At 37.3% G+C, this 26888-nt stretch overlaps 2 protein-coding genes across 2 annotated transcripts; both read right to left on the bottom strand.

Moving 5' to 3' along the window:
- Positions 1 to 21180: 21180 nt before the first annotated feature.
- LOC140147226 (uncharacterized) lies at positions 21181 to 22069 on the bottom strand. Its single transcript, XM_072169005.1, has 2 exons — positions 21892 to 22069; positions 21181 to 21737 (listed from the first exon to the last, which is right to left on the bottom strand). Exons 1-2 carry the CDS (start codon positions 22067 to 22069, stop codon positions 21181 to 21183), a joined length of 735 nt encoding a protein of 244 aa, XP_072025106.1.
- A 401-nt stretch (positions 22070 to 22470) lies between these two features.
- LOC140147227 (uncharacterized) lies at positions 22471 to 24362 on the bottom strand. Its single transcript, XM_072169006.1, has 2 exons — positions 24327 to 24362; positions 22471 to 22980 (listed from the first exon to the last, which is right to left on the bottom strand). Exons 1-2 carry the CDS (start codon positions 24360 to 24362, stop codon positions 22471 to 22473), a joined length of 546 nt encoding a protein of 181 aa, XP_072025107.1.
- Between the last annotated feature and the right edge of the window lie 2526 nt (positions 24363 to 26888).

Below are 26888 nucleotides of genomic sequence, written 5' to 3' on the forward strand. Positions count from 1 at the left end.
TCTTCAGAATTCAGAAAAATTATAGTTTGACATGTCTCCGACATACCATGATACAGTTCTTGGGCTGTAGGCAAAAGGGTCAAAGGTCAAATTTTGGTGTTCACAGGTGTCCACAATTGATAAATGCTCAAATTTTCATATATCGCGAATTGTTCCTTTGGCATTATAAACATATGGAAAGGTTTATATACAAAAACGATTCTCTTATAAACCATATATACGCACAGTTTCCACCTCGATACACCTGAGCACACATTTTCGTCCAAGAGCTTCCAAGCAGAGAACAGCAAGCAGTGAATTGTCTCCATCACAATCTTTGATTACACTACACGGTTGAGTGCATAGCATCGTATGAGCTGTGGAGCTTCTAGCTGGAAAATCAGCCTCTGTAATTGGTTTTTGTCGAAACCTCAAGCATGTCAAGTGTTCCCTTCATCCAATCAGAATTTTTTAAATATCAAACGAAAGCTAACACTTCCCCCTAAACACTTTTCGTCACTAGGTCAACAGATAACGCACTTCAATGTTATAGCAAGGCGAATGTGGTAAATCTGTTGAAAACTACCTATACAAGCACATTTTTTGACCAAAATGTAGGTTTTAAAAGTCAAAACCTCAAGTGTTCCTTACAATATTTGTCAAAATTTATGCCATTAAATGAAAAAGCACACGTATATTGTCCATACACTAGTGTCACTAGAATGAGCAATGGCCAATTGGGCTGGGGTATGAGCGACCTTGAAGTACAGGTATCTGGAGAAGGGAAGCAACGAGTTACTCCAAATCACAGCGACAGGTAGTGACTGGGCCGCTGAGTGCTAATATATATTTATTTTGGAAGGTTCGTGTTTGTTTTAAATTTTGGGGCGTTTTTCCAAAATTTCATATTTTTGGCGATATTTAAAAAAGCGACATGCCAAAGACAAATCTTTTTTTTTTTATTTTGTTATTGCTAATACAACTCTTTTCTGCATACCTACGTTACAATTCGTGGTGGTGATTTAGTAATATTATAAATTTTGTGACTGCATTTTGGCGTTTTCGATGCGATTTTAGGCTTACCGTGATTTAACGTTGATATCTGGTCTTGCTCCTTTTATAATTTTACTTTGACCGTCGGCTTTTGTAAATAACATAATGTAGATTGGCTCTGAATAAGTATCGTAGTCCTCTTGGTGGTTTTTTCATGATATAATTAGTTTGTATTTGCATGTAACAACCCAAAATCGACCTCTGAATTCGGGGTTGAAGGCTGTTTTCGGAATACCTGTGGACTCAAACAAGTGCTATGGTTTTATACTTCCCGCATTCATGATTGCGTCAACGCCTAATAATATACTTCTTTGTATAGGTTGAGTGTAGCTGGTATGAGCTGGTATACAAAGAATTGGTTACATGTCAATGACCATTAACTTCAGGGATAGACCCTTTGCACGCCTTTCTATCATGCAGTATCTTTACCCGCAGACATGTGCCCGTGTCATGTGCCAATATTGCGTAACGTTAAAGGTTAATATATTTGTTTGACATTAATAACTTGCATCATAAATATATCCATTTCCTCAGGTGTATTTCCCAGCTCACTGAAACATGCCGTCATAAACCCCCTTATCAAAAAGCAGTCTTTGAACCAGAGTGAACTGAAAAGCTTCCGACCGGTTGCAAACATACCTTTCCTCTCAAAGTTGATAGAGAAACATGTTGTCAACAACATCAACAACCACATGTTGAAACATCATCTTGGTGAAGAACTGCAATCTGCCTATATGCGTGGCCATAGCACCGAAACGGCACTGTTGAAAGTGAAGGATGAGATTATGGGACATGTGTACAACCAGAAAGGAGTTTTCCTTGTCTTACTCGATCTCAGTGCGGCTTTCGATACGGTGAACCACAACCTTCTGCTGAGTAGAATGTCGCATGAGATCGGGGTGACTGGGATTGCTCTTGACTGGTTGAGGTCCTATTTTACTGGTAGAACAACAACTGTTGTGATTGATGGTGTCTACTCAATGGCAAAGACCATGGACTATGGACTACCTCAGGGCTCAATTTTGGGCCCCTGAGGTTTCACAGTGTATACAATTCCAATAGGCAGGCTCATCAAAAACCACTCGCTTTCATACCACATGTACGCGGACGATATACAGATTTTCTGTAGTTTTGAGCCATCTAACCCATCATCAATTGAAACCGCTTTGTCATCAATAACATCTTGTATCAAAGAAATCAGAACATGGATGACATTTAATTTCTTGAAATTAAACAACGACAAAACGGAATTCTTGGTTATATCATCACCTCACTTCAAACGCCAGATGCCTGATATATGCCTTCACATTGGAGATGACATCGTCCACCCCTCCACTAGTGTCAGAAACCTGGGCGTTATCTTTGATGATGTTATGAGTATGTTGCCGCAGATAACTTCACTGTCAAAGAACATCACATATCACTTACGCAATATTACTCGGATCCGTCGTTTTCTTGATAATGAAACATGCACCCATGTTGTTCGATCTCTTGTGCTGTCACGTCTAGAATATGGGAATGTACTATTAGCAGGAACTAATGCAACTTACATCATGAAATTACAACGCTTGCAGAACTGGAGTGCAAAATTAATTTTCTCTGCTTCTAAGTATGACCATGCCAGCCAGTATTTGCAAGAACTTCATTGGCTCCCTGTGAAGCAGAGAATTTTATATAAGATCATGCTCTATGTGTTCAAATGTCTGCATGGATATGGACCAAATTATCTCATCGAATCAATTTCATTGTACAACCAAACTCGTCTCGGCTTGCGTTCTGCAACAGACACTACACGTCTCTCTGTACCAAAATTCAAGCCTAAAGGCCTGCAATCAGCTTTCGACAAGAGTTTTTCTCTCACCGCACCTGCACTCTGGAACTCACTTCCATCTGAACTCCGTACTGCTGCTTCTCTGCCAAGTTTCAAGAAAGGCCTCAAAACCTTCCTGTTCCCACAATAATCTGGTGGCTTTGTTTCAGTTTTGCTGTTTTATTTTGCCTTTCAAATATTTTGTGTTCCATCTTGGCGCCGTGGTCTTTATGAAATGGCGCCCTATAAATGCCTTGTATGTAATGTAATGTAAGAAGGCTGTGTGCTTCTATGGTCGAGTGGTCTAAGGCGCAAGTTTTGGTTTCTTAGTTACTTGTCTGAGCGTCGCTTGTTCGAAACCGTGCGTCTGTTACTTTTCTTATGCTGCTTTATTTTTCCAGCGTAGGGCCTAAACTATATAATTTATAATTTCTTTTTGTATTATTTATTTATTTATTTATTTATTTATTTATTTATTTATTTATTTATTTATTTATTTATTTATTTATTTATATTTGTTTTATTTATTTATTTATTTTATTTACATATTTAATGATGTTTTGGGGCTCGAGAGAACGGACACATTTATTTATTTATTTATTTATTTATGTATTTATTTATTTATTTATTTATTTATTTGTTTGTTTTATTTATTTATTTATTTATTTATTTATTTATTTATTTATTTATTTATTTATTTATTTTATTTTATTTATTTATTTAATGACGTTTTGGGGCTCGAGAGAACGGACACATTCATTTATTTATTTATTTATTTATTTATTTATTTTTCGATTGATTATTTGATGATTGAGTGAGCAGATTTATCGATTGCTACTTTAGTTGTGGGACTTCTATTTGAGTGAGTTTGAATGACATCGTACATTAGTATTGATTTTTCCGTTAAACATTATCAAGAATTAATATCACAGGTTTTATTGCAGATAGGAAGTTGGCTTAGTGATACTGTCTGTTGATTCAGAACCGGAAGGTGCCGGGTTCGATTCCCAACTATGTCTTTTTTTTTTAAAGACTGAAAATTACTGCAGTAAGTTTATTTGGCGCGCGATCTCAGTTATTCATTTTCTGATGGCTGTGCCTCTTACAGGCACCCTCCCTCTGGAATCCAAACCACGGTTCGCTCATAACACCTCCCTTAAATTGCCAATCTTGTGCAGAAAGTTACTATTTTCGCCTGTTTTGTCATACCCAGTGGGCACAGGTTAGGATTTCGACGTTGAATCAACGTTGATACAACGTCGAAGTTTCAACCTAACCTGATTTCAACATGATTTCAACCATACTGCAGTTACTGTCCGTTTTCCTATACACAATACACAGTGCTCTTTCCCATTGCGCGTGACCTTTACAAATAGCCCTACGTTAACAGTATGGGGATATGACTAGTTAACGTCGCTGTGTGAAAAATAACCGGCCAATATTAAAAGTACTCTTCTAAAGTTCTAGAAAATATAGTTTTTAACATGTCCTAAATTTTAGCTAATTTAGATGTTTGGAAATATTCGTACTTTGGTGTTTTAGTTAATGTTATAGGTAATAGTACATTGCCTAGTTAACGTCGCTGTGTGAAAAATAACCGGCCAATATTAAAAGTACTCTTCTAAAATTCTAGACAATATAGTTTTGTAACATGTCCTAAATTTTTAGCTAATTTAGGTGTTTGGAGAGGGTCGTACTTTTGTGTTTTAGGAAGGACATGTAAACGACAGATAACACCAAAAATATGAAGAAATTATTTCCAAACCGTGTTAAGTCAAAAATCATTATGTTGCTCATTTTCAAGAATGCTGGTTTACAAAAAGCACGCCATTGTCTGATGTCGTGAACAAAGCCACACATAACATTGTTTCCTTTCGTTTCCTTTATAATCGGTTACCCAACTGAAGCTATGAATACCAGCTTTATTGCGATATCGCACATGAAAACAGTCACTTGTGCACAACCAGAGAAGATCCGATTTAATCAGTTGAGCTGTTTCAATGAGTGTTATCTTGGTTTAATAGCTTTTAATGGGGTTAAGTCCTGCAAAGGTCGAGATGAATTCTACTGTAGACATGACTGCATCATGCCTAGAGGTTAGTTGAAATCAGGTTGAAATTTCAATTGATTTCAACGTCGAAATTGATTTCGACGTCGAAATTTCAACGTCAGGCGTGCCCACTGGGATACGGTTGTAAATTCAATGAACTATGACTTTGCTGAAGAGCGCTTACAAATATTATGTTAAAATGAGAATAGTTGCATTGTTTTGGATGTTTTGTTACATAGGTAACATCATAAAATAGGTCAAGGTCAACAGGGCTCAATGGATTTTGATATTTCTTGCCACCACCTAAGATATGGCAAACTATTCTTTAAAAAAAAATTTTGCAAGCAATCTGAGACCATTTAAATCAGAATATTTTTCAATATAAGTCCCCTGTGGAATCCAAATTTTGACATTTGACCCTTTCCCCAAGAACTGTACATCAGAGATAGGACAGACTATAATTTTTCTAAATCCTTATGATGAGAAGAATACATTGGTATGGTTTATCAAGATTGGACTATATCTGAAATTTCACCCTCTGCATAAGCGGTCATTTTGGATTTATGCAAATTAGGCATTGTTCCACTACTTAGATTTTCGGGGACTTTTGATTAGCCTTGTTCAAGGCCTTCTAAGATTTCCTCCCTGCTTGAATTATTTTTCTGCTCTAGAGGTATAGTTACCACCTGACCATACGAAAAAATATCACCATGATCACTGATTTCCAACCTCGAGCAAATTGTGCTTTTTTAATATTTTCTGTTATTATGTTCACCTTCTGATCGCATGTTTAGATCGAATAGATGCATATCAGTATGTAGTCAAGTTAAAGGCGTACTTTAAATTATAAATATACAGTCTTGTCACGCTCCAGTTAAAAGGTTATGAAATGTACAGAAATGATAACACACAGAGCTGTATATGATTTTATACAGTTCTATCCAAAGTTGCTCTATCAATGTGGTAACATAATATTTTTCACTGCCAGGTGCTTGAATGATTAATTTACATGCATTATTCATAATCCTATTTAGTTGTATTTTATTCTTCGCACTATGTGCTTTTTGTATTGCGTGTTTTTTGTTTGTTTGTTTGACTGAACGTTGTTTCAATCTAAAGACCGAAGGCTGAAATTACCTGTGAAAACACCTGTTTAGGGTATCGTTTTAGCCAAATCCTTGTTTAGGGTGCTTTTCAAAAGTTGATTATCGCGGATGGTGTACAGGCCACAATGGGAGTGACCCCCCGGGGCCAACATATCTCCTGTTTTGAATTTTGGTTTTAAAAAACTCAATGTACGCGTTTTTAATATTAAGAACTCAAAACGGTTAATTGAGCCGTTCCAGCCATAACTGCTGGCATTCTACATTATGGCTAACTCAAAGTAGCGCTCTCGGACAGAGTCCCAAAACCATACTCATAATGCAGAAATGGTTTTTTCCAATGATATAAAACTCACCGTCATTGTCCAGATATTTATATTTCGCCCATGTTTAAGTGGTTTAACAAGAAATTCAATAACAAGTTTCGACAAATTCCGTTACTGCAGAGCCATTTTGGGTCACGTAGTCATGGTAGTAGTCTTCGATACAGTATTGTGTGATACCCAACATCACTGCGCACTTATGCACATTATTATGTTTTGATGAAGCCAAGTATGTGAAAATATTGGATGATGATGATAATGATAAAATTGGATACTTTACAACTAATATTTATTGGTCTCGCTATGAATTTTAAAATATTAGACTCGACTACATCTCGTCAATACGCCCAATATTTATTGGTCTCGCTATGAGTTTTAAAATATTGGACTCGACTACATCTCGTCCATTTTTTTAAAACTCGCAGCTCGACCAATAAATATGGGCTCAAACGATCCAATTTTATATCAGATTTGGTCGAGACGTTGCCAGACAATTAACATGATTAAGGTTATACGATGTATTGTTGGTCGAAGCAGCAGAAAAAAAGTAGTTCACAGCATCTTGCGAATGATAGTGAGCTTTAGCAAAAATTGCATTGCTCAATTCATAGCGAGCGTGTAGAAGAATTCAAATATCACAGATATACTTTTGTAGGTCCTGTGGTTCTTGAGTTATGTTGTAAAGAGGGCTGAAACAACAACACTTTCGGGAACACTTTACACTTTTGTAAAACGTACATAACTCATTAACAACAATAAATTAAGCAAGTTTTCAAAGTATATGATTTGTAGAATGAACTTTGAAATTGCAAAGTATTATTTTCAATAATATATTGATTCAGATAATGAAAATTTGGCTGCTTCGACCAACAATACCTCGTATACCCTTAAGGCTACCTCACAAATTTATCAAAACGACCTTGTGTACAACCAGGTATGTCTGCAACTAAGTTTTCGGTGCAGTGTGAGAACAATAAATGGTTGACCTTCGGGCAACTAGGAATTCATATGAAGATGGATAGATCTCGTCAAGTGCAGATACCGTTGTTTAACCACTGGGCAAAAGTGTTGGTTTTTTTCTTCAGTGACAAAAAAAAGCTGTTTATGGTTATTTTGAAGCTACGAAAATTGGCAGATTGTATCAAGAGAGGGGTGGTAGGCTCTCTAATGTGTTGGTAGTCTATGTGCCTCCAAAGGTATATGTGAGCCAGTCGTTTTGCATAGCCAATAATGTGCTATCAATACAACAATAACGAAGGAGATTTCGAGAACACGACAGTGCTCATCCACCTCAAGGGGATAATATTCTTTTGTCGACTTGCTGGAGTCTGGTTTATGAAACAACATATTATTCTGTCAATAAAGTGGATCAGTGCAGAAACAATCAAGTGAGTGAGAGATTGGTGAAAGCAGCACCATTTTGGAAATTGTCATCTCTGCGAGGATTTTATATGCAAAGGGTATATAAATTCAAGTCTACAGTGGCCTTCGCTGAACAGTAACCTTCACAGGACAAGTTTAGATCAGGATATATTTCAGTCGTCCGGAACATTGAGTGCAACAGAACTTTGTAATCACCAAGAAGACGACTGCCTGGTAAGTATATGAAATAGTGTGATTTACAAAGTGTACATTGATATTTATGTGCAGAATCATTGTCAATCATATTATACATTTCATCAAAGATTCAGATTTTGTTAACTTAATGAAACAGTGTGTTGTTGTGCATTCGTGTGATAACCGGGAAAGTCTTTACGGCTCGCAACAATCTGACTGATAATATTATTGTAAAACAACCTCAGGGGCCTTTTTCTCTGTTTTCCTATTATGGATTTTCCCTTATTTGCATCATGCAGGCGCTCATGATCTGTCCCGTGTCCTTCTTTCACTATAGCCAGCCCGTATGCTCCCTCGAGGCAGTAAAGTATAATATTTTTGTGATTTTCTCATTTCTACAGGAATGTGATATGCTAGTTGGATTCCCTGCGTAATTTTCTTTCTGAAAATGTATACTTTTATCATCATACTCGTATATCTAAATTACTGCCTCGATGAAGGCATACGGAGAATCCAAGACTTCGTTATATTACTGGACACGAGATCGAGTCTGACGTCTCAGCATTTAGCTGCATTTGACATATTCGAAAGACGGGGCACTACATGATCATGTGTTTTATACCAAAATGTAACATGTTCTGTGCATAAGAATCAGCTAAAATATAGGGAAATAAAATAGTAGATAAGTGTTTAATGTGTGATGTTACACGAATGGAAAAGAAAGACTTACTTTTAATGCACCTTTGAGAGTTCAAGCACGCAGACATTAGCAGATGGTACAAGATACAGCTAAAATCTTCGGGATATTTTGATTTATTTTAAGATCGAAGACCACTAGTACGTTCGATTGGGTGTTAAAATCCAAGATTTTTTCATCAGCATTAAACCTCACAGAATTCATAACTTCCCCGACATCAGTGTATTGATTACATTTTCCAAATTATTTTAGACGACAAAAATAGTCTCAGGTGTCATATCACCTTTCTCGCATTTCTTGTACTTGAATGTTAATTTTTTTCATGTCAGTAACATGGTAACCTACCAAGTTTTTATATTGACTTTTGGGTTATGCAATTACAGTTGTTACATTTTATGCTGGGGATTCGCTTTTGGGGGAGTGGTGGGGGTTTATTTTATGTTTGATTTGCTGAGGAGACAAAATAAGATAATAAGAAAAGGGATGGAAATAAATAAATCTCGCATTTTTTTTTAATGTCTGAATTATGCAAGGCATTAACAGCTGCTATCGGTATGATAACGCTGATGGGTTGGCGCCAAGATAGTTGTTAACCTCCCGTTTGAATCTTGACAGAACGCCACAGACGAGGATCAATAATCATACGTCTGAACATGCATGCTGACTATCTAGAGCTGATCGGTAGGCAGCATTTAGCAGTATCTTTCTCTCCTTAGCACATTTACAAAATATAATCAAATTTTAAGCTTAACCAGTTTTAAAGTAGCAAAGGTCATTCACCTGTATAAGAAGGATGAAAGTGACTTTATTTCAAACTACCGTCCTGCTTCTGTATTACCCATTATTAAAGATCTGTATCATACTTATACGTCTCAGCATTTAGCTGCATTCCATGTTCGAAAGACGGAGCACTTCATGATCACTTGTTTTATACCAAAATGTATCATGTTCTGTGCCCAAGAATCAGCTAAAATATTAGTAGGAAAATAAAATGGTAAATTAGTGTTTAATGTGTGTGATGTTACACGAATGGAAAAGAAAGACTTACTTTTAATGCATCTTTGAGAGTTCAAGGACACAGACATTTGCAGATGGTACAAGATACAGCTAAAATCTTCGGGATATTTTGATTTATTTTACGATCGGAGACTACGTTTTCGATTGGGTGTTAAAATCCAATACTTTTTCATCAGCATTAAACCTCACAGAATCCATAATTTCCCCGACATCAGTGCAGTGTATTGATTATCTTTTGCAAATTATTTTAGACGACAAAAATAGTCTTAGGTTTCGCCTTTCTCGCATTTCTTGTACTTGAATGTTCATTTTCTATAGTGACTTTTCAGTGATGTACTCGCAGTTGTTAAATTATGTGCTGGGGATTCGCTTCGGGAGAGTGGGGTTTATTTTATGTTTGATTCGTTTAGAAGACAAAATAAAATAAGGAAAGGGGTGGAAATAAATATCACAGTATATTGCGCAATTACATGAGATCATTGCGTTTCGAAAGTCGCTTATCCTATTGTCACGACGCACCGCCCGCGCCAGGAGCTGCCGGGGACGTTGACAGCTTTCTTAGTCGGGAGGGGGAATATAAAACTTCTCTACGGCAAAGACGGAAACACTCCCAGTTGCAACAATATGACTCGGTATTACCGTTTTTTTAGAGAGACTGTACAGTCTTCGAACTTGAAAAAAAAAGGACAAAAATATTTTTGGTATTTTACTGGATATTCTATATAACATATTATCGATTTTACGTCATCAAAACATTCGTTAGAACATGAACATTGCTGGAAATAGAATGGGAATAGACTAAATAACGTAGATATCTAATATTCTACGTCAAATACTCGGAGTCTGTAGCGGCCCTTAGTGGACTTTCAAATCCTTGAAAGAACTTATATTAAAACAGGTTTATTTAATCAATAGAGGTTATCCACTTCACTCATGTGTGACTTCTAACAAAAGGCGCTGGTTCCCGTAGTATTCCTCATTCAAAAGAATTCAATGCACGACCTCGGAGTTACCTGCATGACTTTGGCGGGCCATTTTGAAACAGTGATGGTTGCACATGCAGGGACTTCTTTTGAAAGTCCTAAACAAGGTATAGCAGTCGTTGGAAGGATATGCAGCTTATAGAACACGGATAACCGCTATAATTAACAGTTGAACTATGATAATCCCTATTCAATCATGTCGGCAGGAAACTAATTGGCCCATCATTTTATCAATTTAAAGCTTATTGTCTAGTTCTTACATTTTTATTCAAATCATGAAATGTTAAAAATGCGAGTTGTCAGAGCGGGTCACATATTCAACTGCAAGTCTTACAAAAGATTTGTACAAATACCAAAAATATCGGGATATATTCAGTGATTTGAGAATATAATCATATCAAAAGAATCTACACCATCAGATCACCACGTGTAGGGCCTAGTCTATTTTCATTATAACTAACTAGGAATAAAATCAATTCATCTCAATGCAACAGAGGAATGTGTTCTTATTGTCCCTGTTAAAGAACTACTTGAATGATTATCAGTAAGCTTTCTATTGTTGATATCGGCCTTGATGAAATAGGTTTCATTTGATAAATCGGCTAAGCTGATATCGAAGATGATAACTATAATTGATTCTATGTAAGTTGTAATATGCCTACTGCTGATGAAGTGGATTTCATTTGTTAAGGTTATTAATTATTTTAAACTGTTGTGATTTGGTAGTTCACAGCATCTTACGAATGGTAGTGAGCTTTGGCAAAAATTGCATTGCTCAACTCATAGCGAGCGTGTAGAAGAATTAAAATATCATAGATATACTTTTATAGGTGCTGCGGTTCTTGAGTTACGTTGCAAAGAGGGCTGAAACAACGACACTTTTGTAAAACGTACATAACTAATTAACAACAATAAATTAAGCAAGTTTGCAGAGTATTCGAGTTGTAGAATGAAGTTTTGCAAAACATCAAGGTGTTAATTTTCAATAATATATTGATCTAAGTAATGAAAATGAATTTTTAGGTTGCTTCGACCAACAATACCTCGTCTAGCCTTAAGCAGCTTAACTGTCGGTGTTGAGGAATTATTTGAGTGAATATATGTAAGCTACTGCTGATACCCTTTTTTGTTAATTTGTTAAAAAGTAAGCTATACTGCAGACAAAAGTTTCATTTGATAAACCAGCTAAGCTGATATATCGGTGTTAGAGAACTACTTTAGCTACCTACTGCTGAAATCGGCCTTGATGAAGTAGGTTTCATTTGTTAAAGAATTATTTGATAGATTATTAGTAAGCTATCTACTTTCATGACTTTTGACATGGCTGATCTGTACATGGCTGATGACGTACAATCCAGGAAAAAAAGGTTGGCACAGTTTGTCTGTCTTTTGGTATATCTCTGCCCCCGCTCCCCCAATTCAATGTTGGACCAAGCCATGTTGTCAACAGGTCCGTGAGACCCTCCAACATTGAATGATGGGGAGTGGGGAAGGGTGAGATATAGGGGGGAGTCTGTACTACACATATTGCATGCATGGGATGTTTCCTTCGCCTCCCCAATTTTAATAGGGCACGCATTTCCATTGTTTAGTGCAAGTGTGCCAACTATTAATTTCGCGGATTGTAGTTTTCATTTTGATAAATTAGCGTAGCTGATATCGATGACAGAGAACTACTTGATTGATTATAGTAAGCTACCTACTGCTGACGTCGGCCTTGGTGAAGTATGTTTCATTTGATAAATCAGCTAAGCTGATATCGGCACGGCGTTAAAGAACTAGTTACTTGATTGCTTATAGGTAAGTTATCTACTGCTGATATCGCTGATGAAGAACATTTGATAAATCAGCTAAGCTGATATTGACGTTAAAGAACTAATTAATTGTTACAAGTAAGCTATCTACTGCTGACGTCGGCCTTGGTGAAGTAGGTTTCATTTGATAAATCAGCTAAGCACTTATTTGATTGATTATAAGTAAACTATCTACTGCTGATATCGGCCTTTATGAAGTAGGTTGCATATCGAAGATGATGAACTATTTTGATATATCACTGTGTGTGCTCATACGTATTGGTAGATAAACAAGCAAAATAGATTTTAAACTGTCATTCAATATTTTCGTCCAAGAGCTTCCAAGCAAGCAGTGAATTCTCTCTACAACGTCTTTGATTACACAACACGGTTGAGTACATAGCATCGTAAGAGCTGTGAATTTCTAGCTGGAAAATATGCCTCTGTGACTGGTTTTTGTCCAAACCTCAAGTGTTCCCTTCATCCTATCAGAAATGCTTTTATATAGAACGAAAGCTAACACTTCCCCCTAAAAACACTTTTTCTTATTAGGTCAACAGATATCGCAATTCTATATTTATAGCAAGGCGGATGTGGAAAACGACCTATCCCAAACAAAATGCAGGTTTTAAAAGTCAAAACCTCAAGTCAAGTGTTCCTTACAATATTTTTCAAATTTTATGTCATTAAATGAAAGAGCACACTTATATAGTCCATATACTAGCCTTATTAGAATGAGCAATGGCCAATTCTCTTTAAATTGCAAATTGTGTGCAAAAAGTGACTATTATCGCCTGTTTTGTCATGTACGGTTGTAAATTCAATAAACTATGACTTTGCCAAAAGAGCGCTTACAAATTGATATGTGATGTGATGGAGTTGAATGTCCTGCTCTCGAACTTTGATGTCCTTTATATTGATCGGATTAGGGCATTATATAATGAAGGGAGCTCAAGTCCTTAATCACTGTTGAGTGCTGGAGTGTGTTTTGTGATTTGAAGGGCCTCTGCATACGCCATTAAAAGGCTTCAGTACAGTAGAAGTATTGATGCAGACTCGGCAGCTGAGTTAAGAGCCAAAGTTACCAGCTCGCTCAATCAAGCCACCTAAACCTCCCCTCTCGCGAAGAAAGAAATGCTCTCTAAACTTAACCCCCTTATTTTCAGGAAGGACAAGAATGTCCTCTTCCTTCCACCCGACAAAGGTCGAAGGTGTGTTGTTTTGGATAGAGTAAAACCTACGATAAGCTCAATAAAAACTTTACCAAATCTCATCATTAGAGAATGAATTTGGAGAAAACCTGATGATAATTACAAACACTCGCTGAGCAGCAAGACCTTCCCTCTAAGCTTTTAATCCGATAAGTTGATTATCTATTTGTTTTCATGAATTGGAAGACATTCTTTGATGTATTACTGAGCTCAATCATCTAAAATTGCTGGAGCGTGAGCCACCCAGGCTGGTGGCTCAGCATAGCATTTTATTAACAGAAGGTTTTCTCCAATTAAGTTACTGAAAGACTTTAAGAAATCCGGCAAGTGAAAAGCAATATAACAAGCTTTACCCTACAGCCTGTTGTGTGCCCCAATTCTACCGAGTGTCCCAAAACAAAGAGAACCCTCATTGCGCCCTATTGTTCTCCTATTTCTGAACAGTTGATCAAATGTATTTTGGTATGTATAAGAAACCTATATTCGTTAGCTTTAATAAACCAAAACAAGTATTTCAATCGGCTCACAACTTGTGAAGATATGCTCTTTTAAAGAAATGTACCCGTTTTTCTCTCTGTCCACGGAGGTGGATTGGCTACTTCAAGATTGAAAAGGAGTGCACGTACCATGCATGAATATCAAACATTCCTCAATGATAATGATAGGTAATGGGCTTTACCGGTGGGTTTATGGGCTATAGATTCTGTTATGTGTTATTAATTTGTTGGTAAAATGGATGCGGAAAGGGGCTTATTTTGCTTTAATTGCAATTACTTATTATTTCTTGGTTATTTATGCCTTATGTTTTAATGTTTTATTATGTTTCTCCCTTCCTTACTTTTGTTGTTTCTTGCTTTCTTTTTATTTACAACATAAGTCATTTCTCTTTTTAGGATAAAAGGTAGCCATGAAAAGGGCTGTTTGATTTGTCTTTTGTTCTTCTGAAGCGAGTTTACTGTGCTGTTCTGCCCTCTACCTGGTTGCGTCCTTGACGAATACAGGTTTCAGCCCTGGCCCTCATTGGATCAATTGCGTTGCGTACCATCCTTGGGCGCCGGATAATTGCGAATGCAGCAGTAATACGTTTGCGAAGATCTAGGATTTTGCCACAAACGAAAAAATCAAGTGGTGTGAGGTCTGGTGATCTTGCAGGTTACTCCACACCATGACCCATCCCAACCACTCTATTTGCTATCCGTGGACAGAGTGAAAAACGGGTACTTTTCTTTAAAAGAGCATATCTTCAAAAGTTGCGAGCCGATTGAAATAATTGTTTTGATTTATTAAAGCTAACGATTGAAGGTCTCTTTACATACCAAAATAAATTTGACCAATTTTCCAAAAATAGGAGACAAAGAGGGTGCAATGAGGGTTCTCTTTATTTGGGGACACCCTGTATGGACTTCAAAAAATACACAAGGAGGGAGCCCCATTGTGGCCAATCGTTTACAGCATTAATTCGGTCCACTACGAATCGGGCAGGTTACAAGCAAATATTTTGTCTGCAGTAGTAGGGAAATCAGAACATCACATCAAGATTACTGAAGACTTTGTTACTCGCATCAAGGATCTTCGCATTGAATCAGACGAAATCCTTGTATCCTATGATGTGTCCTCTTTGTTTACGTGCATACTAGTTAACAACACTATCCAAGTAGTTTCAGATTTACTCAAGAGGGATTCTTCCTGGAAAAGTAAAACAGATCTTACCGCTGATCAGGTAATTGAACTATTACAACTCTACCTCAACAGTAGCCCGAGAGTTTTATCAACAATAGAAGGGTTGCACAATGGGGGAAGCTCTGTGAGCCCAGTTATCGCAAACCTGTTCATGACGTATTTTGAAACTGAAACGCTCAAACATTCCACTATTAAACCTAAGATCTGGTTACGTTATGTGGATGACACATTTGTGATATTACGTAAAGCAGAGGCAGAATCTTTCTTCCAATTCATTAACACCCAAAACCCACATATCAAATTCACGTGGGAGCCAGAAACAAACGGACATCTTGCCGTTCTTGATACAAAAATCACTAGGAAAGAAAGTGGTTGACTGGACATCACGATTTACCAGAAACCCACACACACCGATTAATATCGTCATTTCAACTCCCATCATCCGATCTCTCATAAACTTGGAAATTGAACATATCAAGGGTGCACTTGGAAATTGTGGGTACCGTCAGTATGCTTCAACATTCCAACCCTCCAGCAGCAACATCTAACCTTCCTCAACCAAGCAACAAGATTTTCGTCACCGTACCCTTTCTGGGCGGCATCTCGCAAAAACCTCAGTGTACGTATATTCAAAACCTACTGGGTAGCCACCAGCTTCAAACCTCACACGACTCTTCGCAAAATCCTTGTGTCACCTAAGGAACCAGTTCCAATTGGAAAACGTTGTGACTGTATATAGCAGATTAACCGCACCGATTGCACAAAATCTTACATCGGACAGTCTGGAAGACAACTGGGACAGAGACTTTAAAACGAATATAAGTCCACTGCCCCGGCAGGGCCCCATACGCCGTGTCTGAACACAGTACTGATACTAATCCCAGTGACTGGGATAATGTCAAGGTTTTGAAGATAGAAGGCCCTTCAAATCAGAAAACTCAACCGTGATCAAGGACTTGAGTTCCCTTCATTATATAATGCCCTAATCCGATCAATAGAAAGGACATTAAAGGTCGAGAGCAGGACATTCAACTCCATCAGTTCATCATTGGAGTCCTCCTGATGACGATGTGTGTTGTACACATCGAAATATTCTCAATATTATGTTTGTGTTGAATGACAGTTTAAAACTACTTTGCTTATTTTGATATAAGTTGATATAAGTTGATATGCTTACTGCTAATATCAGCTAAGCTGTTTTTTTGTCATTGTTAAAGAACTATTTGATTGATTATAAGTGAGCTATCTACTGCTGACATCTGTCTTGATGAGGTAGGTTTCATTTGATAAATCAGTAAGCTAAGCTGATATTACTTTGTGTTCAAAAGAAAAAAATGATTATGAGCAAGCTATACTGCTGATATCGGCCTTGACGATGAAGAACTTTTTGATTGATTATAAATATGATTATAAAGTAAGCTATCAATTGCTGATATCTTCCTTGATGAAGTAGGTTTCATTTGATAAATCAGTAAGCTGATATAAGCTGATATTACTTTGTGTTCAAAAGAAAAAAATGATTATGAGTAAGATATATACTGCTGATATTGGACTTGAAGTATGTTTCATTTGACAAATCAGTTAAGCTGATATTTGTGTTAAAGAATTATTTGATTATAAGTAAGCTATTTGCTGCAGATACCGTCGTTGATCATTTTCTTTTGTAAATCAGCTAAGTTGATATCGGTGTTTAAGAACGAGTTCATTGATTATGAGTTATCTACTGCTGGTATCGGCCTTGATGAAGTAATTATCAAGCTGATATCGAAGATGAGGAGCTACATGTATTTGATTGATTATTATGTAAGATGTCATATGCATTAGACTACTGTCCAAGTGTAATTACGCATTTGCCGAGTTGATTAAGCTTTAGTTGTTAAGCGTCGAAATCCATGTTATTCATTAGGGTTTTTTGTTGTAGGTCCACTATTTGGACTCTTGATATATAGGCGTGGGAAAAATTAGAAACTGACACTTTGTTGTAAAACAGATATCTTCATGATCAATCTATTATTCTCTCTTTTCTCCGTCCCATTCAAACTTTCTAATGATCACTGGTAGTACATCACATTTGACTGTTTGACTTATATTCCTTTGATGCATTTAGGTCTGTTGCTATTTATTCATATACTTCATTACATAGAGTTTATAATTGATAAATTTATACTGTTCTTTTTCAATCAGTATCATTTCAGTTCCATCAGAATCAATATTCTTAATTTCTTGCCACCACACACGGCACACACACATAAGGATCGCGCAAATGATAAAAAGTGACAGAAAAAAACACGGGGAAAAATAACATACACCAAAAATCAATTGTCATTAACAGCCTTTTAAAGTTATCGCACAAAGTGAAAGGCAACCAACAAAAATTGATTTTCATTGGGTTTAGGCCCGGTTTGTACTTTTCATTCGACCTCGACAAGTCTATTTCCAGTCTTATTTTCAACTTCTAACGAATATTTGTTGACGTTAAACGATAATACATTTCCACATTGTATTTGACATCGAATGTGTAACTGATTTCTCGTCAACAAACATTCGTCAGATAAAAATGAATTCAAACAAATTGTATAACAAATACTTGTTGCATCGAATGTTCGACGTCGCACATATCGACTATGGAGTATGAATCGACCCTTAAATTCAGAGAATTCAGAGAATGTATTAATTCACCTGGTTGCGTGTTACGTATTAAAATTGGATATGTTGTAGCAGTTTACCATCTATGGATAATTGTTTTTGTGACTGGCAGAAATAATGTTGATATGTAAAATGGGAATACGTTGTTCCTGATATAATAATTAAAGGTGATACCAGCAACACAATTGGCATAATACTCTCATTGTGGGTCACTTATTAGAAAAAGTACGTTAGCTAACGTTAGCCATTTGTCATGTTTGTGCAATTCCAGAAGTCATTAGGATTCAGAAAATGATTGTATAGTTTGACCTATCTGATGCTTATCGTTCCAGAGTTATGAGGAAAAAGGTGGAATGTCGACATTTAAGCTACACATAGGTCAAAACCGAAAATTTCTTCCGATTTTGATGAAAATGGTCTAACATTTGTCGTCTTGTAATAGCAATCAAGAAAAAGAATAGTTCAAACTATAGATAACTACACAGGAATATTTTAGAATTGGTTTTACCAAAATTTGAGCAACTTTGAAAGTTAATCCCTGTATAAATGTTGACCTTGGAATTAAGGGATTGCACAAATGGCTAACGTATGTTTCCAAATAAGTGAACTGCTAGGAGAGTATATGCCAATTTTGTTGCTGAATCACCTTGGCTCAATTGATTCGCTAGTCTGCAGTACTAGTCTGTTAATTAAAGGAAAGTGACCTGATATATTTGGAAATGGAATTCTTTTAAAATTGTCGTATAAGATAAAATGTCGTCCCTTTCAATCATTCATGCAAAAAGAACACGTAAATGTTTCTTGTAAATGGAACTCCACGGAGATGGAATTCCTTATAGAATTACTGACATTTATACAGCGTGATATTCATGATAGTCTACAGTGTTTGTATTTAAAATGATATTAATAAATTAATATCAAATGAGTGATTCTATTTTTCTCATTAACATATTGAAATTAGAAGTTCCAAATCGAAGTATTTCCGAAAGATATCATCAAAAAACTGTCGAATTAGTCTCAAACGTAATATACCACATTTAAGACTAATTTCAACATTTGTTTTTTGATGATTTCTTCGGAAATATTTGGAGAGGCTAATCTCAATATTGTTTTAGAGTACAAAAAGTTAGAGAAAGATCACTAAAGGGAAGGGAGTTTATGATAGATTGAGCACCTGTAGTTGTTGAGAGCAGTTACTAAATGAAAATTGGGATCAGCAATTTTCTCTGGTTTCTAAACCATAAACCGGCAGGGCCACGAGCGATCTGATATACTAATATCAGCAGTAGGTGGACAAGACTTACAGAGATCAGAATAAAGATAAATTGAGTAGCCAAAAAAAAAAAAAAGGGGGGCACTATCCCACGCGCCCTAACGACTCGAACCGAGGCTAGTAAAAATCTGCCCATTGAAATCACGATACTTAAAGTATTTAAAAATCTGCGCGAGTCCAGAGGGCATAATCCAGCGAATCCGCCACCTTTTAAGTCGTATTCTTACGCCAAAGGGTATCCGTGATGATGACTGGTACAGCTCTCGATTGTATTTCGCTGAGCAGATGGGTATTTCCTGTGTATTTTATCTGGCTCCATTAATCTGTCAGTTTTAGTACCGCTAGGGAAGAAACCCGGGGGAAGAAAGGTGTGATATTGTGCTCTATTTTGGCAAAAGCAAACTTTCATTTAATATTTAACAAGGAAGTTTGTTATTGCGGGTGACGTATATCGGGAAACCTGTTATAGTTAATCGTCAAAACAACAGCAATTTTAGACAAAATCTTTCTCAAGATAATCCTCCACGGTCATTGAGATCTGGGTCACAAAGCCTGTTTTGTGAGAAACCATCTTACTACAACCTTTGGGTATGACAGGTATTTCCCTGTGCTGCCAAGATGTGGTACGGACTATCAATCACTTTAGAGTTAACGTACTATTGCGGCCCGTTACATGGTTGCAAATAGACAGTTTGCGAAATGAAGTTTGAAAATGACAGTTCTAAACTTGTCCGACGGCGAACCCGCTAAAAACCCACTAATTGTTATGAATTCCCTATCCCACTGTTCCCACAATATAAAAATTTACTTCTAGTTTAATGGCAACTTTACATGAAAAAGCAGTGATTTATAGTGCAGGCACAATGCCTAGACGTTGATCCACAAAGCCTCAGCACACTTTACAGGTTGTCGCTGACCCCTACGGCCCATACCATTTCATAAACCATTAAACAACAGCACAGGGACTCTGGTACGGGTTACAACAATACAATCAGCAGTAAATTCCTTGTCTAGCGGAATTTCAAGCTAACTCAATTTGTACACGAGAGCGTAACCACCGTGAGTCGAACTTGCAACCTTACACACAATAGTCGACCGCCTTAGCGAACGTCGGATTGGTTACTGCACAATACCGTCTTGTCGCTTAAACTTGGGACATATGTATCAATGGGTGATCAAAAGAAGGACATTTGTAAGCGACTACTCCCTTTTGTTTGGTCAAGTGGGTTATTGGTCACACCTCAACATAAAAGACCCAACCTTGGGCGCTTCGTTTGAATAAACACGAATGGACTTGCCAGGCGATGACGTCAACAGGGATCATGTCGGGAGCCAGCGATAATCTCTTTATTATAGTATTTGTAAACTCACTATAATGTTTGATAAATATTCTTATAACAGCAGGCCTATACTATTTAATAAAGGCTCAATTATTGAAGTTAACGTAAGCTTCGTCAATTTCATATTTCTATTTTACAATAGCGCAATGAAATGCCAATTCTTCCTTTCTTTCCTCTCCTTCTCCATCTCTTTCTCCCCTCCCCTCCTGTTTTCCCTCTCCTCCCATCTCCATATAATCGCCCTCGCTCCCCCCTCCATCTATCCTTGCTCTCTCAAACTTTACCCTCCAATATTACCTCACTCCCACTCATGGGCACTCATTCCCCCCTCCCCAGTGGCGTTGTCAGAGTTTTTCTTTTAGGAGGGCATGGGGAGGTGACTTTCAATGGCAAGCATTGTTGGAAAAAAAAGGGCAACAATGACAAAGGCCTAAAACATCACTGCGTCCAGCATCCCACAGGTTTAGGTTTAAGCAGGACAATGTCCCATAGACATTATAGAGCAGATGTCCCTCTCCTGCGCTACCGCCACTGCACCTCACTGTCCAATTCCAATGACCTCCCTCTCCTCTCTACACCCTTTCCTACGAGATGCAACATATGACATGTTCTATTTCAAAATATATGCCTCTTCTATACTCTTCCCATGCAGAAGTATCCTACGCTTATAACTCCAGTAAAAACAAGCCAATTGTACGTGGCCTTGATCCCCCTGCCGTTGAAGTTTTCCCACAAAACGCCACTTTTATCCACCACTTTTGCCTTTCATAGCGTCGTGGGGAAATGTAACTTTCTTTCCTGGGCGAGTCGGGTAGCCTCACTCCTGGTAATCCCATGACTTCCTTTACTTCATCTGCCCACCTCTTCCTTGGTCTTCCTCTAGCCCTAGTTCCGGTTGTTTTGCTGTTATATGTTCTTGCTGTAGGTTGGCTAGGGGCCATTCGCACAAGGTGACCGAACCATCTAACTTGTTGTTTTGCAACATATTCTGTGATTGGTGTGGTGCCCACCATCTTTCTGATATCCTCATTCCTGATTTTATCCCTCCTGGACTTATTAGCTGCTCTTCTTAGGCATCTCATTTCACCGGTGATGAGCTTTTGGGTTGTTCTTTTGTTTAGAGTCCATGTTTGGCACTGGTAGCATAAAGTCGGGAAAAATATGGCATTGATGAGTTTTGCTTTTGTATCCATTGGTATTGCAGAATGTGTGAGAAGCGGGCCTAGTTGGAAGATAATATTATTGGCCTTTTGACATCGTGTCTCTATTTCTCTGGTGATACTTCCATCCTCAGAAACGATACTCCCCAAGTACTTAAACTCCTTTGTCTGATTTAGCTTGCTGTTGTTAATGGTGATGGTGGGGTATCGACTAACCACCATAGCCTTTGGCTATGCTGACTTTCATGCCATATTTCTCACATGCTGCATTTAGTTTGTTGGTATGATCTTGAAGTCCTGCTGAGTCCTTGGGGATGAGGATCTGGTCATCTGCAAAGAGAAGCTCATTTATTTCTCCACTCGTTGGATTTGCTTCCTTGTCGATCTTGTCCATATAAATCAAGAAGAGCAGTGGCGACAGCACACAGCCTTGACGTACCCCTGATGTTACTGGGAACCACTTTGACTGCCCACTTCCGGTTCACCATGCATTTGCTGTCTTTATATAGAGATCTGACATTATCTAGCAGTTGACCTCTTATACCATAGCCCACCATTACAGCCCACAACTGTTCTCTATCCACCCGATCAAAAGCCTTTTCTTGGTCTACGAACACCGTGTGCAGCTCCTGGTTGAACTCGATACACTTTTCACATAACTGTCGTAGCGCAAAAAATGGCATCTGTACATCCCCTGTTTTTTCTGAAGCCAAATTGTGTTTCACTTTAGTTGCAGCTCCACTAGAGGTCGAATTCTTCTCGCTATGATCTTTGCAAACATCTTGCCGGCGTGACTCAGCAAGGAGATGCCCCCCTGTATTTTTCACAATCTCTCTTGCTTCCTTTCTTTTTCCAGATAGGAATCACTATCTTTTGCCAGTCATCAGGTGCTGCTCTCTCCTCCCATGCTGCATTGAAGACTCTAGTAAGCCACTTGATTCCAACATCTCCACATGCTTGGATGGCTTCTGTTGTTATGCCGTCAGTACCGGCTGCTTTATTTTTGGCACTTTCTTTCACAACAGCTCGAACTTCATCTTCCAAGATAGAGGGTTCCTCTTCATCAGGAAAACCTGGATTGAAGGGTTCCTGGGAGCGTTGACTATCCCCGAAGTTGAGGAGACCATCCAAATATTCCTCCCATCTGTTGTTTATGTCTTCTTGGTCAGTGAGTGGGTTTCCAGCTTCATCATTTATCAGTGATGTGGTGCCAAAAGATCCATCCCTTTGTCTGACAGCTTTCACAGCCTTGTAGAATTCTCTGGGTGATTTCTCACATTTCTCTGCTAGGTTTTCTCCATATTCCTGCCAAGGTGCATTCTTAGCTGTTTTAACCACTTTCTTACATTCTTTTCTTGCTTCTCTTCACTGTGTCATTCCACCATGCAGTTCCTTTCTTATCACCTTTTCCTGCCTTCTTTATCCCACACTTTGCTTTCAGCGTATCTGTTAGTGAGGTTTTGAACAAGTTCCACTCCTCTGCTGTACCTTTCCGGTCTGAAAGATTGTCACACATTTTCTGTGACATCTCCAATTCTATTTCTTGACAGGTGTCTTCCTCTGAGTTTCTTCCAGTTGATAGTGGTTGTCACTGGTTTTGGCTTCCTGTTTCTTAGTTGGTGTGGTGTCCTGGTTTACAACATGACTGGACGATGGTCAGTGTCCATCTGTATGTTGGGCATGCTTTGGAGTCTATTACATGTCTTTGGTGTGATTTCCTAGCAAGAAAAAAGCCTATCTGTGATGCCTGCTGCAGGTCATTCCACTTATACCAGGTGTAAATTTGACTTTTTCTGTGTTGGAAGAATGTATTTGTGATGAACAGTCCATGCCGAGCACATAGCTCCAGTGTTAGTTGACCGTTGTGATTTCTGTTGGTATTGTGGTCACTGTGTGGGCCGAGGTGTGCTTCCCATGGTGTCCTCTGGTTTCCCACTCTTCCGTTGAAATCTCCCATAACCAGTAGGTTGTCATCCGAATTTACCCCTTGGATTATGTCTGATAACTGATCATAAAAGTCATCCTTTTCCTCATCAGTGTATGAATCATTTTAAAAGTGTAACAATACTGCTTGTGCGCAAGTACATGGCCTGTTTTATATAATATCTTTAGGCATTGTTTTTTTTGTGTCATTCAAGATGATTCATATAGTAAGCATCATTGTAACCCTTCAAACCTTGACATCAAAGATTATGGCCAACAGAACTTATGATTTTTGTGTAGCAAATATTTACCATCCGCTAAGTCGAGCATCTGGTAGTGTGGGGCCCAAAATATCTGAATCCAGTCCCTGGTGATTTTTACCAAAATAGCAGATATGACAACATTCTTGTAAGGTTACGTAATTCTTCCTTTCATGTATGCTGCCGGTTCGAGGCTCTCCCCGCACATAGTGCATAATGGTGGAACCCTGCAAGTAGTGAATACGTTACACAACTGTTTGGAGTAACTTTTATATTTGTACAGGTATTATTATCAATTCACATACTCACTGACTCCACGCTATGCAGTAAGAAGGAGATCAATAATACTGACTTCTGTTACCTATTTCGGACAAGAGTAGAGGTCCAATTAGCCTTTTCGAGATATGGCACACAATAAGAGGGCAGTCTTCAATATGGGTAAAACCTGGCAAATTCAAAAGACTTTACCCATTCGGTGCAGCCCCACTCTGTTGTGTCCGCCATATCTCGAAAAGCCTAATGCCACTTAACCTTTTCCCAACACTCCCAAGTATTATGGAATTTATCATTACTCATGTATGCCCCATGTGTATGTACATTTCTTTTTACCCATGGCCAAATATTGGGGTGGCATTAATATCTGGGGGTGGGGAATGATACCCAGCCTATAAATATGTGTACAATTAATCCATGCACATGCATCACCGACTCACAAATTGACTCTCATCTAAACACATCATTAATATTGAAGTGCAGAGTTTTATTGCATACTAAATGAGGCTCAACACCACATTAACATGTGTGTAATAGGTCAGTACCAATTACAGAACCAAGACAATAGGTATAGTATGCTGTACAGAATTTAACCAAAAATATAATCAGCATAAAAATAACCAGATTCACTGCAAATAATAGGCTATTCCAGTTGAAATCCATACACCCCCTATGCAAGACATCTCCCACACAGGGGGTGTAGATTTCAAATTGTGTTACCTGATGGGCGACTCCATTTGAAATCTACATATTGGAAGATTACTTAATGGAAGATTAAGGTCATGTCTTCCATAGGGGGTGTATGGATTTCAACAGGAATAGTCCAATAGAAATTATACAATGAAATCATTGTTTTCTGCATATTACTACAAGCTTACAAAGTTGATCAGTTTAAAATGATATGAGATAAGGTTTAAAGGTGTAGTTTAAAGTAACAACTTCTGGCACAGACACTCATGAAGCAGGTTGAAATTACTTATTTATACATCATTTGGTTATTTCCATATAGTTTTTTTCAATGAACTCGGGATACAACAATTGTAATGACCTGCTTGGATTTACCCCATGGGAACTATTGGCTTTCTTACAGTACCCCCGATTGGTTAATGAAATCAGTAACCAATCAAATTAGTGCTTTTATATTTCTTAGCAATTTCAAGCGTAATTCAACTTCAGCCCTCTTGAGTCTTCTTACTATATCTCTGATTGCCTCAATACTTGATGTAGCTCAATTTGTAGCCAATCAAAATTGTTCGTAGAGACCAATAATTTGGCTGATAGTTCCCATGGGTTAACAAATTTACCAGTACTAGTAGCAAAATAAAATGGAATTTTCATCCAATTTACAGAAACAAAATCAAACAACACAAAACCTTTTTTGTTATCTTATTCTTCATACTGTTTTTTAATGTTTGCCATACAAGGTGAAAAAACAAAGAAAACAAGTGGGAATTACAATGGATTTGGATATAATCATATTGGGAAGTTGATGCCATCTGATTGTGATGATTCACCATGGCAGCGAAATTACAGCACTTTGAATCTTCCGAGATCTGGAAAAAAGGCGCTATATATATCCAAAATTTACTTATCTTATTAGAATTAGAATTCCCTTTGTTATAATTTTCCAAAAAAATGTGGGAATCCTATTTGGTGATATGGTGGCCATTGGCCACCTGTATTTCAACAATTTATTGATTCCATTAAATACAATCTTACCAATACTTTTATCCTATCTGGTATTACCTAAGCAATATTTCAATTAATTTTTATAATCAGTAATTCACATAAATCTATAATAAACAGTGTAAATTATGAATCAATACTTGATGTATGGTTACACATGAATTGCAACAGCAGATTAGTATAGTATTATGTATTGCAGCCTATAAACAAGGCCATTTGTATAATAATATATTTATATGAATGCATCGGCATGGAATGTTTCATTAATTAAGCACTGACTTTAAAACAAAAGCATGGTTCATTGCTAGGTGTGATAATTATAGGATATAACTCTTATGATGTTAACCATGCTTACAAGCATACTGCTAGTTTGCTTTTTATATCACTGTCAGCCAACACAACGCAAGGTTGATGAACTCCATCTGAATTCAATATTATTATTATTGGATTGAGCTGAGTCCATATTTATGTGTTTTGCTCTCACCTGTCAAGATGTTTACAATGCTAACATTTTCAAGAATCTTTGCTAACTCTTTTAAAGAAATACCATCCATGTACTGGTCTAAATTAGGCCTAAAATTGTTTGTTTGCTATTCCATAACAAAATAAAGATGTTTCTCCAATTAGAGAAATACTCATTTTGTGTAAATAAAGATTGAAATCCTCAATCTTCATTTGATGTAATTTTCAAAACAAAAAACAAAAAAAAAGGAAATAATATAAATTTTGTACAATTTTGGCAATTTTCTTTACAGAAATAAAAAATATCACATTCTCACTTATTTCAATTATGGGAACCATAAAACATTAAAATAAAAAGTATGAAATACAATTACAATCCTAATCTTTACTGCCTGTTCCAGCAAACAAATCATTTTAGGCTTGGTAAGAACCAATAATTACAATTATTATATTTGATGGATCCAAGTGTGTGAAAATATTGGATCCAAAACATAATAATGATAAAATTGGATGCTTTACGCCCAATATTTATTGGTCTCGCTATGAGTTGTAAAATATTCGACTTGACTACGTCTCGTCCAATATTTTAAAACTCATAGCTCGACCAAT

This window comes from Amphiura filiformis, chromosome 3, assembly GCF_039555335.1.
Source record: "Amphiura filiformis chromosome 3, Afil_fr2py, whole genome shotgun sequence".
NCBI classification, from domain to species: Eukaryota; Metazoa; Echinodermata; class Ophiuroidea; order Amphilepidida; family Amphiuridae; genus Amphiura; species Amphiura filiformis.